This window comes from Salmo trutta, chromosome 13 (genome assembly GCF_901001165.1).
Source record: "Salmo trutta chromosome 13, fSalTru1.1, whole genome shotgun sequence".
Taxonomy (NCBI): Eukaryota; Metazoa; Chordata; class Actinopteri; order Salmoniformes; family Salmonidae; genus Salmo; species Salmo trutta.
Genome location: NC_042969.1, coordinates 14778575 through 14792390, shown reverse-complemented (window position 1 = coordinate 14792390; position 13816 = coordinate 14778575). Strand labels below are relative to the sequence as shown.

Here is a 13816-nt window from a genome sequence, read left to right as displayed (position 1 = left end):
ACTGAGGAGGAGGAGGAGGAGGAGGCAGCGCAGGTAAGGCCAAGTCATTTCAATGCACTGTGCTCTGCTGACCAAGGCCCTATGAATTCTCAGATGACCAGAGAGAAGACAGAGCAAGTATGGGAGACCTTGGTAGACAGGGTCAGCAGGCAGAACCAGCCTCCTGGTTTCCTCCAGCACAAGGTCACCTGCACTCTGAAAGAATTGTGCTTTCATCTTCCTTAAAAATGGCAGTCTGGGTGAAACACAGGGTAAGAGCTTGAGTGTAAGGAAGACTTTCTCCCCCACAGCCTAGGCCCATCTCTAGGTTTAGGAAGAACACTGTTAGACTGAGTCAATATCTTTCCTGTATCCTGACTACAGCCAATCTGGGACTTTACTGGCAGGCAGGCTTGACAAGTGGGAGTATCAAATGTATCAAGGCCATTTTCTCCCTCTCTCTCTCCAGTGGTCTTGGGCACCACCTTCTCCCCATGAGAACAGATGAGACAGGGAGTGAAGACGCACTAATACTCCCCATCTCCCCCATCCCTTAACTGGAGAGGACACCCATGATTTCAGAACCACTCTCTTATAGCACCTCCACTCAACAACAGCCCCCCAGAGCCCCAGAGCCTCAGAGCCTACATGAAGTGTTCCTGCCTGGTTAAAAGCACACGCTCCACAGCCATTACGGAGAAAGTGAATTATTAAGGTGCTCCAGCTAAACGATGTGTAGACCTAGTGCACTGGGGCCACGTGTGGCGTTGACAGCCGTCTGTCAGAGACGCCACCGACAGACAGCTGATCTGATCACGGACCAAAAGCCACAGTGCCTGTGAAATGTGAACAAAAGCCAGCTAGACACTGAGGTGTCCGCCGACAGGTTAGATCAAAGCACAGACTTGAGTTTAGGGCGCCTCATTAGCTATGCATATGACGAACAACATGCTTCTCGTTAAAGGCGGAGTGAGATTTCAAAAGGCAAATGTCTCCCTCTGCAGAAATTGAGATGCAGACCGTCCTGTTGTCTCCCAGTCTGGGAAGAGCCAAGTGATTGCATAATGCTCCGTCAGGCATGAGAGAGAGGAAGCGTTGTTCACACCTCAGTGTAGCTGTCGAACCTGTAATGCACTGCCCACCGGGCACAGCATAGCACTCCTCCAACAGGACAGACCGGATGGATCGGAGTGCCAGGGCGATGAGGGGAGTGAGTGAGGGGGGAGGAAGCACAACCAGTTCCAAGGACAAAAACACACAGGTTTTTCTAAAAGAAGCGCATCTTATTCTCAACCGTTCTCCCTCCGAGGGACCCTCCACTCGGATCATTTTCTCCCCAGGAACTCAGTGAAGTACACTTCAAAAATGCCTGCTTCCATCGTAATAAGACCATTAGAGATTGAGAAAGCTGTGAACAAGACAACACATAATGCATCCCTAATGACAGAAGGTTGAGTAAAAGCAGGCAGCACAGAAACTAAGTGACCACACACACACACAACTACCCTCCCTGGACAACGCAAATTTCACACTGCAAATAAAGGAACATTTTACAAAACAAATTAGCCTTGAAGCAGAGAAAACAAATGTTCTCAGTGCCTTTGGCTTCGACTGTAGACCCATTTCCCCATTCAGCCAGAGACCACTGTAGGTTAGTTATTACCCATTGCTACCCTACTTTTCATCTGAGACAGTCTCTCTCTATGGGAGTCATTAACCGCGAGAGCGACGACGTTGCAATGCTGCCTCAAGGTTACAGCCACAGTAAGCCAACACTGACTGGGGATTTTAAACAAATGAAGAAGTTATTGAACAACCAGCCACAAACTAGATTTCATGGAAGCGGACATTTGGGACAGTTTAACAGAAACATAAGACACTTCATAGAATACAAATCATGCCTTAAATTAAACTGCATATTAAAAAGAGGAAGAGGTCCAATGAGAACTCCCTGGGGTCCAATAGATAAGAACAGCTGTGTTGAATGGTCATCGATTTAGGAGGGAATGTCAGTGTAAAATAATGAGGGTCAGACCATAGGGCCAAATTCATTTTTGCACCGTTACGTGATCGCAATACTCATCTCCAAAAACAGTGCAGCCGAGGCCAAGCTATATCAGGAAAGGCTAATGTAAGGAAAAAGTCAAATTGATGGAATTCTTTGCCTCTTAGTCAAAGGACAAACTAGGCAGTTCAAAGCCAATAACGGAAGGCTGCAAAAGCAAAATTATAGTGAAAGTGCCAGGACGTCAAAGTTTGACAGTAGATTTCTGCTCGATGAAAATGCATTAGCTACAACAGAGCGATGGGGATCAATAAAACAAACATGGAACACTGAGTTGAGCCGAGACCCAACTGCTGGGAAATAAACAGTGCATTAGATGATTGACTAGAGCTCCCAACTTTACATTATTAGATTATGCTTTAAAGGAAATTAGGCACACATTGTTAAACAGGAAGTGGCTGGTACGGGGAGGAAAAATACATGGTATTCAAGGAGGAGGCAACAGAATGCTGCATTCAGTCATTGCCAAACACCAGATGATAAGGTCACAGTCTGACGACACTGTGTCCTGTCACATCTCTTTTCCGAGAGCTAGAACGGCCAAAACGTCTAGGAACTGACTAGTACTGAGTTCTGGTTAAGGGGTTTCTCTCAAAACATGAACTGGCGAGATAAACCACCTACAAGTGCAGTTTCGGTTTGATGCCGCTCTCATGCGTGACAGACTTAAGTCATCAGATGTGAAATTTGGGACAGACGTTTCTGACTATGTTGTCAGTACAACCAGTGTGGTTAGCCAACAGGATGATGCAACCATGACAAAATTCTATTAGAATAACATCATGTCTGGTTGGAATTTTGTTCACCTTTAGAAATCAGATTACCATATAGGTGTATAATACAGTACATTTTCTACACTGAAGACACACCTCCATCTCCATCATGTGCAGCAACACCCTCCCCCCCTGAAAAGCCATCTCTGCTTGGCAGTCGGCCACCACCACGATGCAAAACACGCAGGGGCGAGCTACTCCTAGAGAACCAGCAGACGAGTGGCATGGTGCATATCACAGCCATACTGCAATCCACAATGCCAACAGCAACCTGGGTGTCCAGGTGAAGGGGCAGGCAAGCCCTCTTCGAGCCAAACTGACAACACACAAAAACAACACAAGGCACACAGTTACCCGCATACACAAAAACAATACAGAGTTACCCTCGCACAAAACAATACACAGTTACCCTCGCACAAAACAACTGATTAGCACTGGAGGAGATACTTTAAATTATGCATCAACTGGCCAGAGAAAGAAAGGGGCTTGCTGCTTTCCAGGCCTGAATCTCCAAGTGAAATTGACAGACAAGGCTGGTTGGTGGGTGCTGGATTGCTCAATTCAAGTAGGAGAATAGAGGAAGCAGAAGCAATGAGCACCTGAATACAACCTCAAAGTGGATACTGGCTGTTGTCACTTGGTATCTGTGAGTGAGTGAACATGACAAGTGGCTTGTGGAGCTCGGGGCAGAGTGGGCCCTGATATCATGATGTACGCTAACAAAATAAAAGCCTGTGACTGCAGGTGCTGTCGAGGTCAGCTCGGTTAAAGAATATTCTGCAGAACAGAGGGCGTCTCTGGATTTGTGTTTGCATAACACATGCCTGGACACGGCAAATTTAATTTTGCAGTCAAACGAGCAAAGCAGTGTGGTCGTGAGTTGTAGGTTGCTACAGAAACAGGTCTGTTGGAACAATTTCAAAACGAGACATAATACAGCTGGTCCTCCATTGTGAAACGCAGTCCTAAGCTTGTTGCTGATGCTGTATAAGCCTCATAAGGAAATCTCCTACTTACTGGTTTAATGAGGTGTGAAGTGCAGGGCATGGAGAGAGGGAACACTGGAGACCAACTACAGTTCTTCATGCCCTGCACGTGCCCCAACGACACCGACTTCTGACCGCCCTGCACGTGCCCCAACGACACCCGCTTCTGACCGCCCTGCACGTGCCCCAACGACACCCGCTTCTGACCGCCCTGCACGTGCCCCAACGACACCCGCTTCTGACCGCCCTGCACGTGCCCCAACGACACCCGCTTCTGACCGCCCTGCACGTGCCCCAACGACACCCGCTTCTGACCGCCCTGCACGAGCCCCAACGACACCCGCTTCTGACCGCCCAGCACGAGCCCCAACGACACCCGCTTCTGACCGCCCTGCACGTGCCCCAACGACACCCGCTTCTGACCGCCCTGCACGTGCCCCAACGACACCCGCTTCTGACCGCCCTGCACGAGCCCCAACGATACCCGCTTCTGACCGTCCTGCACGTGCCCCAACGACACCCGCTTCTGACCGTCCTGCACGTGCCCCAACGACACCCGCTTCTGATCGCCCTGCACGTGCCCCAACGACACCCGCTTCTGACCGCCCTGCACGTGCCCCAACGACACCCGCTTCTGACCGCCCAGCACGAGCCCCAACGATACCCGCTTCTGACCGCCCTGCACGTGCCCCAACGACACCCGCTTCTGATCGCCCTGCACGTGCCCAAACGAGTCGACACCCGATTTTGACTACTCTGAGGGCAAACGTAGCAACGCAGAGCAAGGGTCATATTATTTAAAATCAGAGCATCTGTTTCAAATAGTTCTCCAGACAGAAGAGAAACTGAAGTAGATTAAAAGGGCCAACTTCCCCATAAAGTGGAACTGGAGGACAGCCGTCAGCTCCAGTACAGGAGCTCCATTGATAACAGGCAATATCAACAAGCACGGAATTGGGGGCTGGGAATTGTCAGGGACCTCAAGATACGATATTATCACGATACTTACTTGGCCTCAGCCACAGGAGCACACAGGGAAACCCCAGTAGGAATCAGATGGAAACGGTACAATGAGTACACATCAAGCACCCAACCAAAACAGCCAAGAGCACACAAACGGACTGAACTGTGTACGTCAACAATAGATTTTGGAAACACAAGTAGCCTATCGATTTGAATGCTCCAGATGTAATGCCAACAGACATTCATCAAGAAAATCAGGATGACCAACAGCGAAAACCGCTAAATAAAGCTAATCTGCTAGTTAACAGTGAGCACATAACAGACCACACACACAAAACACCAATGCTGTTAGTCACTGCAGTGCTAGTGCAGGCACTCTCCTCTCTCGTTCCCTCTCTCGTTCCCTCTCTCGTTCCCTCTCTCGTTCCCTCTCTCGTCTGCTTGCGCTCTTATTAACTGTTTCAATCTCACATTCACCTAGTCACATTATCCTTCAAACTTCACATCTAAAATTAGCCAACAGTTCAGACTGTCGTGACTTTAAGAGACATCATGACAGTATTGTGTCACCACTATCACTGGCTCACACAAAGGCCCATTGTAGTTCTCAAGGCGCTCCTGACTGCCATTCGCAGACAGTGCCGAGTAGCACCAATGTTTATTAATAGGACAACAGCAACTTGAATTGAGGACTGGTTAGTCCTTAGGAGCTACTGTTGAATGGAAAAGGCCCATTGTTCCAGTAGCAGACAGTGTTCGGTGCTGTACCATCCGTGTACTGTGGACCGGCCGGGATTACACTTGGGAGGGGGAGACAGCTTCTTACTTCGGGATCCATCTGGAGCTGAACACAGTAGGCCAGTAAAGCAAGCTAGTGGCAGAAGTGCTAAGTGACGATTTTGGGAATGTTTTTCCGAGACCAGAGACGTCCGCGTTGTGAGATAAAGGCCCTAACAGGTGGCCATACTCAAGAAACACTTTTTTTTATTCATTCATCATTCACTGTCCATACAGGGTATGAATACAAATGAGACGCTGTGTAATTTAAGTGCCATTGTATAAAAGCAATGCAGTCTCCTGCCTCGGGCGTCGCCTAAGACGAGGACGTCATGATAAAACTGCACGCTGAGGGTTGTGAAAATGTTTACAATTTGCAGAAAAACTGTGGGTGTTAAAGTTTTTTTTTTTTTTTTAAAACAGGAAATAAATAAGCGTTTTTGAACAACGCCTGTGGTCGTCCAGTCTGCATTGGGACTTATTGTTCCTCAAAAACATGTCCAAGAGTGTCACAGCATGTAGAACAAGGAACATATAGCCACTTACAAAAGACAAAACACACTGTAGGTGAAAGTGGGAAAACTTACTGTAGCTTGCGATACACCAAGTCTTGGTTTGGGATTTTAGCACAGTGAATGCATTAACCCTCGAGACAATATCCAGGGCCCCACGGAAATCAAATTTGCTTAATAAACTAAATCTGTCTGTTTAAGATGCTTTTTTTATTTTGCATGGGCTGCGTCTCAATTCCCCACATCCGCCAAATGGTGGCCTTCCGCATCTGTGGTGAAAGGTGGCAGAGAAGACAGCGGTGTTTGGCAGACCGTGAGACATCTCGAAAATCGGGCTTCTCACGAAAACGTCTGTAGCATCCGAATGGTTTGGCCTACAAACTAATATGACCACCCTATGGAAGGGTGACTCACCTAGGGCTGTTGCGGGGACCGTATCTCCGCCGGTCACGAGTCATGAAGGCTGTCAAATTCCATGTGAGCGTTTAGTCACAGTAATTAGGCTTCTCCAAGCTCTGATGCTGCTGCTGGTCATTAGTAGTCTACCAAAGATGCTAACTGCCTGGTACTCAGCACTCTATTGTTCCTCTAATCACTCAATGCAAATGTAGTCGAAAATCTAATCAAACACTTCATGAGAGCCCATTTTAATAGGCTATGCAATGGTGGGAGAAAACAGAGCGATGGCCTCAAAACAGGATAACATCAGCTTTCTATAGGTTAGGCCTACTATATTTATTTCTCAACTTTCCTAATATTAAGCACATTGCTTATCTTTACAACAGGAGTATAGCCTACCTGGCTGGCATGAAAATGAACCACGGGAAAAGCGTCCTCCATTCGCTATTTAAGTGCAGAGATGTATTTTTTCCCCACTGCGATAAAGGGCCATTTGATTATTTAGTATATGTAAAGACAAGATGAGCCTACCACATATATAATCACTTGTGAACGATGCCCAGCATAAGAAGCAATGCCTTTTTTTGGAGTCTCACGAACATGTTGGTGGTTTTGATCAACGATCCCCACAAGTGTCACGGGACACGTCTGAAGTCGGTACCGCCGATCTGCCAACTTCTGACTGTAGCGTCCCAACAGTTTGAGCTACACACTAATATGACCCCTCTATGGAAAGGTGTGTATCTCAAGAACAAGTCTCAACCTGCAGGCAGCCCTGTACCTGTTTTTGTTGGGGTTTTTTTATGAATGGAAGTATACCAAACATTCAGAACATTACTACACAGCGTGGTGGGGGATGGTACGAGCAGCACCAAGACAACTGGTTCAGGTGCCTGTAGTACTGCTGCTGTACGCAGGTCCCTTCTCGTTTGCATACGTGTACTGTATGGCTGTGACTAAACTAATCTGGACTGAGCGTGCTACGCACTGGCTTTCATCCCGTCACCACGTCAGGCGCAGGGAGCCATCCGATATGGCGGGAGGTATCTGACATCTTAATGCCGACGAGCTTTCAAAAGAAAATTACAAATAATCTGCATCTCAGCTGCAGCACTTCTGATGTCATCTTTCATAATTCAAGCTACTGACTAATTGCCATTCAAACATCTGTATGGCTGCAGGCAATGATTGGTTTGAATACGACCACTCCTTCCTTCCTATGTGCTGCAGGCAATGATTGGTGTGAAGGGGGCCGGTCCTTCCTTCCTATGTGCTGCAGGACATGATTGGTGTGAAGGGGGCCGCTCCTTCCTTCCTTCCTATGTGCTGCAGGACATGATTGGTGTGAAGGGGGCCGCTCCTTCCTTCCTTCCTATGTGCTGCAGGACATGATTGGTGTGAAGGGGGCCGGTCCTTCCTTCCTATGTGCTGCAGGACATGGTTGGTGTGAAGGGGGCCGCTCCTTCCTTCCTTCCTATGTGCTGCAGGACATGATTGGTGTGAAGGGGGCCGCTCCTTCCTTCCCTCCCTCCCAGTCATTCGTGACTAGGGTCAAGGGACTCATTTTCCTACCCGTCGCTGAGTGCTGCCGGCTGCCCTGGCGTAAGTGTTTGTTCTGGAGGTAATCGTTGTACTGTTGTTTAACGGGGGGGGGGGGGGGGGGGGGGGGCTGCTCGCAAGTGTGTGTGCACGTTACCAACAATGTGTGTCAACCGACACTCAAACCCACGTGAACAGGTTGCCGTTCTCTCGTGTCAGTGACTATGGTTAAAAACTGGGACGGCAAAACATTGGTTCTTTGATTACCCTCGCCGCTCACCCTGACTCAGACAAAAACATATCCACACACACACTTCAACATTCTCTTCAAAGCTCACTGCGAACGCTCTTTGGGTAATGCCGGCCATAGAGTGCAACAGGGATTCTCTGGTTGTTCTTCATAAATATATGGATGACGAGAACGCATTTTAAGTGCTGCTACCGAAGCACCGATACGCAGGCCCGAAGAGGAGGAGCGTTGTGAGAATTTAAAATAAAATCAAGTGGATTGAATTATTTAGAAGTACAAACTGAGAATTCAACCTCGCTTTTAGACGGGAGATGGAACACCGCCACAAAAAGCAACGGTGCACCCGTGGCACCCTTCTTTAACACCAGACCACCTCTCCCCATTGCCCTCAGCCCCTGAAAGCCTGTCCACTAGGTGCAGTGAGAGGAGTGCGGGGGTTACAACAGGTAAACCGACTTGTATGGCCCTCCATATCCTCAGGTTCAGTCACGCAGGGCCAGGCTCTGTGCTCCATCAACCTGTCCAAAACCCTGCTACCGTTTATCCCCCGCCTCCCCATGCTAAATGTATTTACTGTCCTGCTGTGTGGTGCAGATGAGCTCCAGCGGCTGGGTTTTCATTATTGGGTGGAGAGGGGAGCGTGGAGAAAAGTGCTTACTCTGGACTTCTGTTCACCAGCCAGTCTTCAAGACTGATGGCGGCAAAACGGAGCACAGCTCTAATCAATACGCAGCTCTCCTGATTGAAAACAGCCGCCCAGACCTTGTAAGGACTGTGGCCTCTGGGCACTCTCACCCTCTCAGAGCACTCAACCCAAAAACTCCTCCCAAGGAGCCCCCCCAGTCTGTACAGCCAGGTCTCACTCATCACTTGACAAACCACCCCCCATCTCTTTCACTATAGGTGTTTAGGATCGTAAGTGAGGATCCTGGGCCTCTCTATGGTTAGTCACAGGGTAGATGGTGATGCGTCAAAACAACCAATGAACGCACCAGCTGAAACAAAACACCATCGCTCTCAGAAGAAGCAGAACTGAAAGGCTCTTCTTACACGCAAGAGACTGGCTGTCAGGTCATAGAAGTCAACTATGTTTGTTTAGATGGGAGGGGAATTGGATCATGAGAGAATCCTTGTGTGTGTTGACTGTGGACTGCTGCGGCGCGAGGCTCTTCTCTCTAAATCGACCTGAGAATCAGGTTCACAGCATCGAGGCTCTTCTCTCTAGATGGACCTGAGAATCAGGTTCACAGCGTCTCGAGGCTCTCAGACTGTTTAACATGCACGCCTGCAAAGCCCTGATAGGAGACAACATCCCCCGCCATGCAAGGGCCCGCTTATTAGCGCTGAGGTCACAGCAGAGTAGAGGCTGAGCCATATATTGAATTAATACAAAATGTATGTTTCAGTGAATTAAAAAAAGAATTAACGTTTAGGTCCGCATGTTGTCTTTTCTGACGCCTGGAAAGCCCTGATACGAGACAACATCCCCTGCCAGGCAAGGGCCCGCTTGTTATTTTTAGTAGTACATTGTTATCCATTACTGTATTGTTGGGGTTAGAGCTTGCAGGAAAGACATTTCACTGTACGTGTGCATGTGACATTACAACGTGAATGCCCTCAGAGGGTGCAGTCGACAGGGCTGAAAACACCCGAGACTGCAGCAGCTCATTCAATTAGATGGACCTCACACCACAACAGAGAAGTAGAGAGAGAGAGAGAGGAGGAACAACATTCCTGAAATGTTCAGGCCCTCACACAAACATTTGCGGTCCTTTTTTGGTCAAAGCCACTGTTGGTTAACACAGCCCCGCAGGTGAGCCCCGCAGGTGAGCCCCGCAGGTGAGCCCCGCAGGTGAGCCCCGCAGGTGAGCCCCTTTAGATCTGTCCGGGGGTGGATTTCAAACGACTGACTGCATCACCATCACGCTGCCTTAATGCTTGCACACATTGCACTGAATGCGGATCTAGTGTTCGTCTGCCGATCGTTCAGCACGCTGCGTTTCAGGGACCACCGGCTGAACACGCACTCGGTTCGCAAATTACGCTCAGAGGTGCCAAATACTCGCGGCCAGCAAACTCTAATGGTGTGTCAAAGCCAAAGTTAAAGTTGTCGCCATTTTCTATTTTGACAAAATATTGAAAATCGTCATACTGTATCTAGGGTAGAAAGTATTACAAGTTCATAAATAATGTAGAATTTTTTTAACTCTCCAGAATAAAAAGGCACTTCATTTCATAGGCTAATTGCTAGAAATGTGTATTTAATGAATAGAAACTGAAATGAGGGCAGGAAGGATCATGGCTTTAGAATGCACCATTGAGACAAAATAGTTGGATCTTAAACCTGCACATTATCCTGAATTCACTTCTCATGTGCGGTCCTTTGAAGTGCTTGTACAGATAAACAGCAAAACAAATGTCCTTGTGTAAGCCATGTACTTTAACTGAGTGACCGGATTGCATAGACAGTATGCAGAACATTAGCATTGTCCGCTCCAGTTACCCAGGAGGAGGTTAGGAGGACTGGCTATCAATGCACAGGAAAGGTAGCTACAGTACTAGGGAACAGAGACTGGGCGACGGAATGCCTTGATGTGTCCGTGCTCTTCCCTTTGAGGAAAGGAAGGGGTTTCCAAATTGAAAACAATCCCATTTCCGCCAGGCTTTACCTCTTCACAGATCTAGCTGCTACCTTCAATGGCTTGAGAGAGCATGAAAGGCAGCTCTGGGATTCTGCATTCCTGTCAGAGCATTACAACCTCTGGAGCTTCCGCCTGACGTAAAGCACAGCACCACTCGTTCTGTTCCCACAGCCATCTTTAATGAAATTGTGAAGACACTCGGGGCTTTAGCGCATCAGAGGCAAGTCAAGTGAAGCTCCCGATTCCTCTTCAGATTGAGTCTCCCTCCGTATCTCCCTCCCTCCTGTAATGTACCACGACGCACCCCCCTCCCCCCGAGCGAACTGGAGGGTGGTGTGAATTACAAGGCAGAAAGCCAGAGCTCGAGATTACAGCACAATGCGCATCAATGAAAGCGTGGCTGGCTGCTACACACAAAATGTTATTTACAGCTCACACCAAAAATAAATGACAAGGAGCAAACCGCTCAGGAGGTAGAATTATACGCTGACCTAACACTTAAAGAGAAGCTGGAAAAGGGGCAGGTTGCATAATTATTATATTGCTTTTCCTCCTCCACCAGCAGTATCTAAGCTGCTCACATTGACTCTGGGGATAAAACCTAATAGTGACAACAGGTTATTGGAGGGAAGGACTAGAAAAAGGAAGTAGAAATGCATTCATTAACAGGGGCTTGTGACTGTGAACGTGAATAAGGGCTTGATCCATGCTTCCTTCTTTGATGATGACCATCAACCGCCAATGATTTAAGGACTATAAAACTTGTACTGAGCATTATTAAAACGTATGGTTTAAATTTGCTGACAACAGTGAAATTCAACCCAGACAGATACTGAGTAACTTTTAGTTCAACAGAAACCAATGATGATTTTACGAGGCTTCTTTAAAATACAGGACCATATGAAACAGGGTAACAGTCATTTCATTACTGAAAATTATCATTCAACATCACATTCAAGTAGAAAGGTAATGACAACCTGCTCTGAGATCAGTTGTTTTTAAATGACCATCTGAGGAGACCGAGTTATCAAAGTTGATCGCTTGTAGCGTTATCCCCTAGGGATGAATTACTGCCTACTCTCTGTCAAAAAGAGAAAACTTAGTAGTAATATTGTAGCCAATAAGCTACCGTTAACCTTTGGTAAAACTAGCCAGCATGTTTTCATGGGTAGCAAGAAGCATCACTCTGCTGACAGTATATTATCTTGATAATTGCTTGACAGAATAGCAAGAGGCGGTTGGCTAGCTATATTCTGGATTAGCTATATTCGGCTAACGTTAGCTGGCTATAGCTACCTACCAAACATGCCGCATAAACTTGAGTGCCGGGTGGCTGGCTAGCCACGTGTATTGCTGTCATACATACCAAACGGTTCAGTCTTCTCCGTAGCATATTTCAGTATTTTCTTCAGTCTTCTTTGGTAACTGGGGACACCAACGAACTAGTAGTTTCAACCAGCTTACTGCAGGCTCTGTTTGAGCTTTTCTGATATGTAACTTCTCATGTATATTAGTTAATAACTAGCTCTCTATCCAGCTATGTTGTACCCTAGTAGTCCTTCTGGCTACATGGAATGCCGCAGCGATTCTAAATTGTTTCCATTTTGTTTGAATTCGAGCTCTTCTAACCATTCGCATTATACCTTTTAAATATGAATCGCGTTGCGGTGTTACTGTGCTAGTCGTGCTTCCCCGTGTAAAACGTTGAAATTATCCGCGACATCCTGTAGTACTATGCGCTGTTGCTGTCTTTTCCCAAATGAATCGTCGCATACATATCAAGTCGCCGCGCGGTGTGGCGGACATACAAAAAAGTAAGTTCAATGTTGATTCATACACACGTCGGACTCGCTTACTACCGCCCCCTTGTCTTCTTTCAGCCAAACCCTGTCAAACTATTTTTTTTACAACCATCCCAAGGCCGGGTTCAAGTGCTAGTCAGAAATAGGAAACTTGGAAATGTCCGACTTCCAAACTGGTTGTAGTTATACACGTGCCGCGTTCAACGAATAAGCAAGTCGGAAATGTCAGAGTTTCCTAGTTCCTACTAGTATATGAACGCAGGCCCCGCCCGTTGAAGGTGCGACAGTGAGGGGTTGTGCTGGGATTTGTAGTCATAAGTCTATTGGTGAACTGCATTAGCGATTTCCTTTTAATAAAGTCTTATCTATCCTGTATCCGTGTCAACAGTAAATATGAGCCAAATATTATATCCAATAACCAGTTCAGTAGTCCCAGCACCAAGCAAAAAGTTGAGTTAAAGACGTTATTTACAGAATATGAACTATGGTGCTTACCCCGAAAAGTATTGTAGACTGTGTATAAAAAATTAAGTCGTTTTTTTTTAGTATCTGTACTTTACTTTACTGTCTATATTTTAGACGAACTTCTACTTTTACTTCATTACATTCGTAAAGAAAATAATGTACTTTGAACTCGTAAATTTCCCCTGACACCCGAAAGTACTCATTATATTTTGAATGCTAAGCAGCACAGGGAAATGGTGCAATTCACTCACTTATCAAAAGATCCTCCCTGGTCATCCCCAATGCCTCTGATCTGGCGGACTCACTAAACACAAAAGCTTTATTTGTAATTCATGTCTGAGTGTTGGAGTGTGCCCCTGGCTATCCATAAATAAATAAGAAATGGTGACTTCTGGTTTGCTTGAGTGAATAAGAAATTATTTATACTTTTCCTTTTTTTATTTTAGAAATTACATTTACTTTTGATACTTAATTATATTTAAAATCAGATACTTAGACTTAGACTTTTACTCAAGTAGTATTTTGCTGGGTGACTGACTTTTACTTGAGTCATTTTCTATTAAGGTATCTTAACTTTTACTCAAATATGACAATTGAGTACCTTTTCCACCGCTGGCCATTTGTGTAGCCTGCTATACCTAATGTACTTGTGGGCTGCTGTTGA

At 46.7% G+C, this 13816-nt stretch overlaps 1 protein-coding gene across 2 annotated transcripts in view; it reads right to left on the bottom strand.

Moving 5' to 3' along the window:
- Positions 1-12821, bottom strand: part of LOC115205276 (phospholipid-transporting ATPase IG) — a 67387-nt gene extending 54566 nt beyond the window's left edge. For both annotated transcript variants that reach the window (XM_029771071.1, XM_029771072.1), the window contains exon 1: positions 12252-12821. In XM_029771071.1, the coding sequence (XP_029626931.1) occupies positions 12252-12278 (27 nt within the window). In that variant the 5' untranslated portion in view covers positions 12279-12821. The remainder of the gene's footprint in view (positions 1-12251) is intronic.
- Positions 12822-13816: the final 995 nt, after the last annotated feature.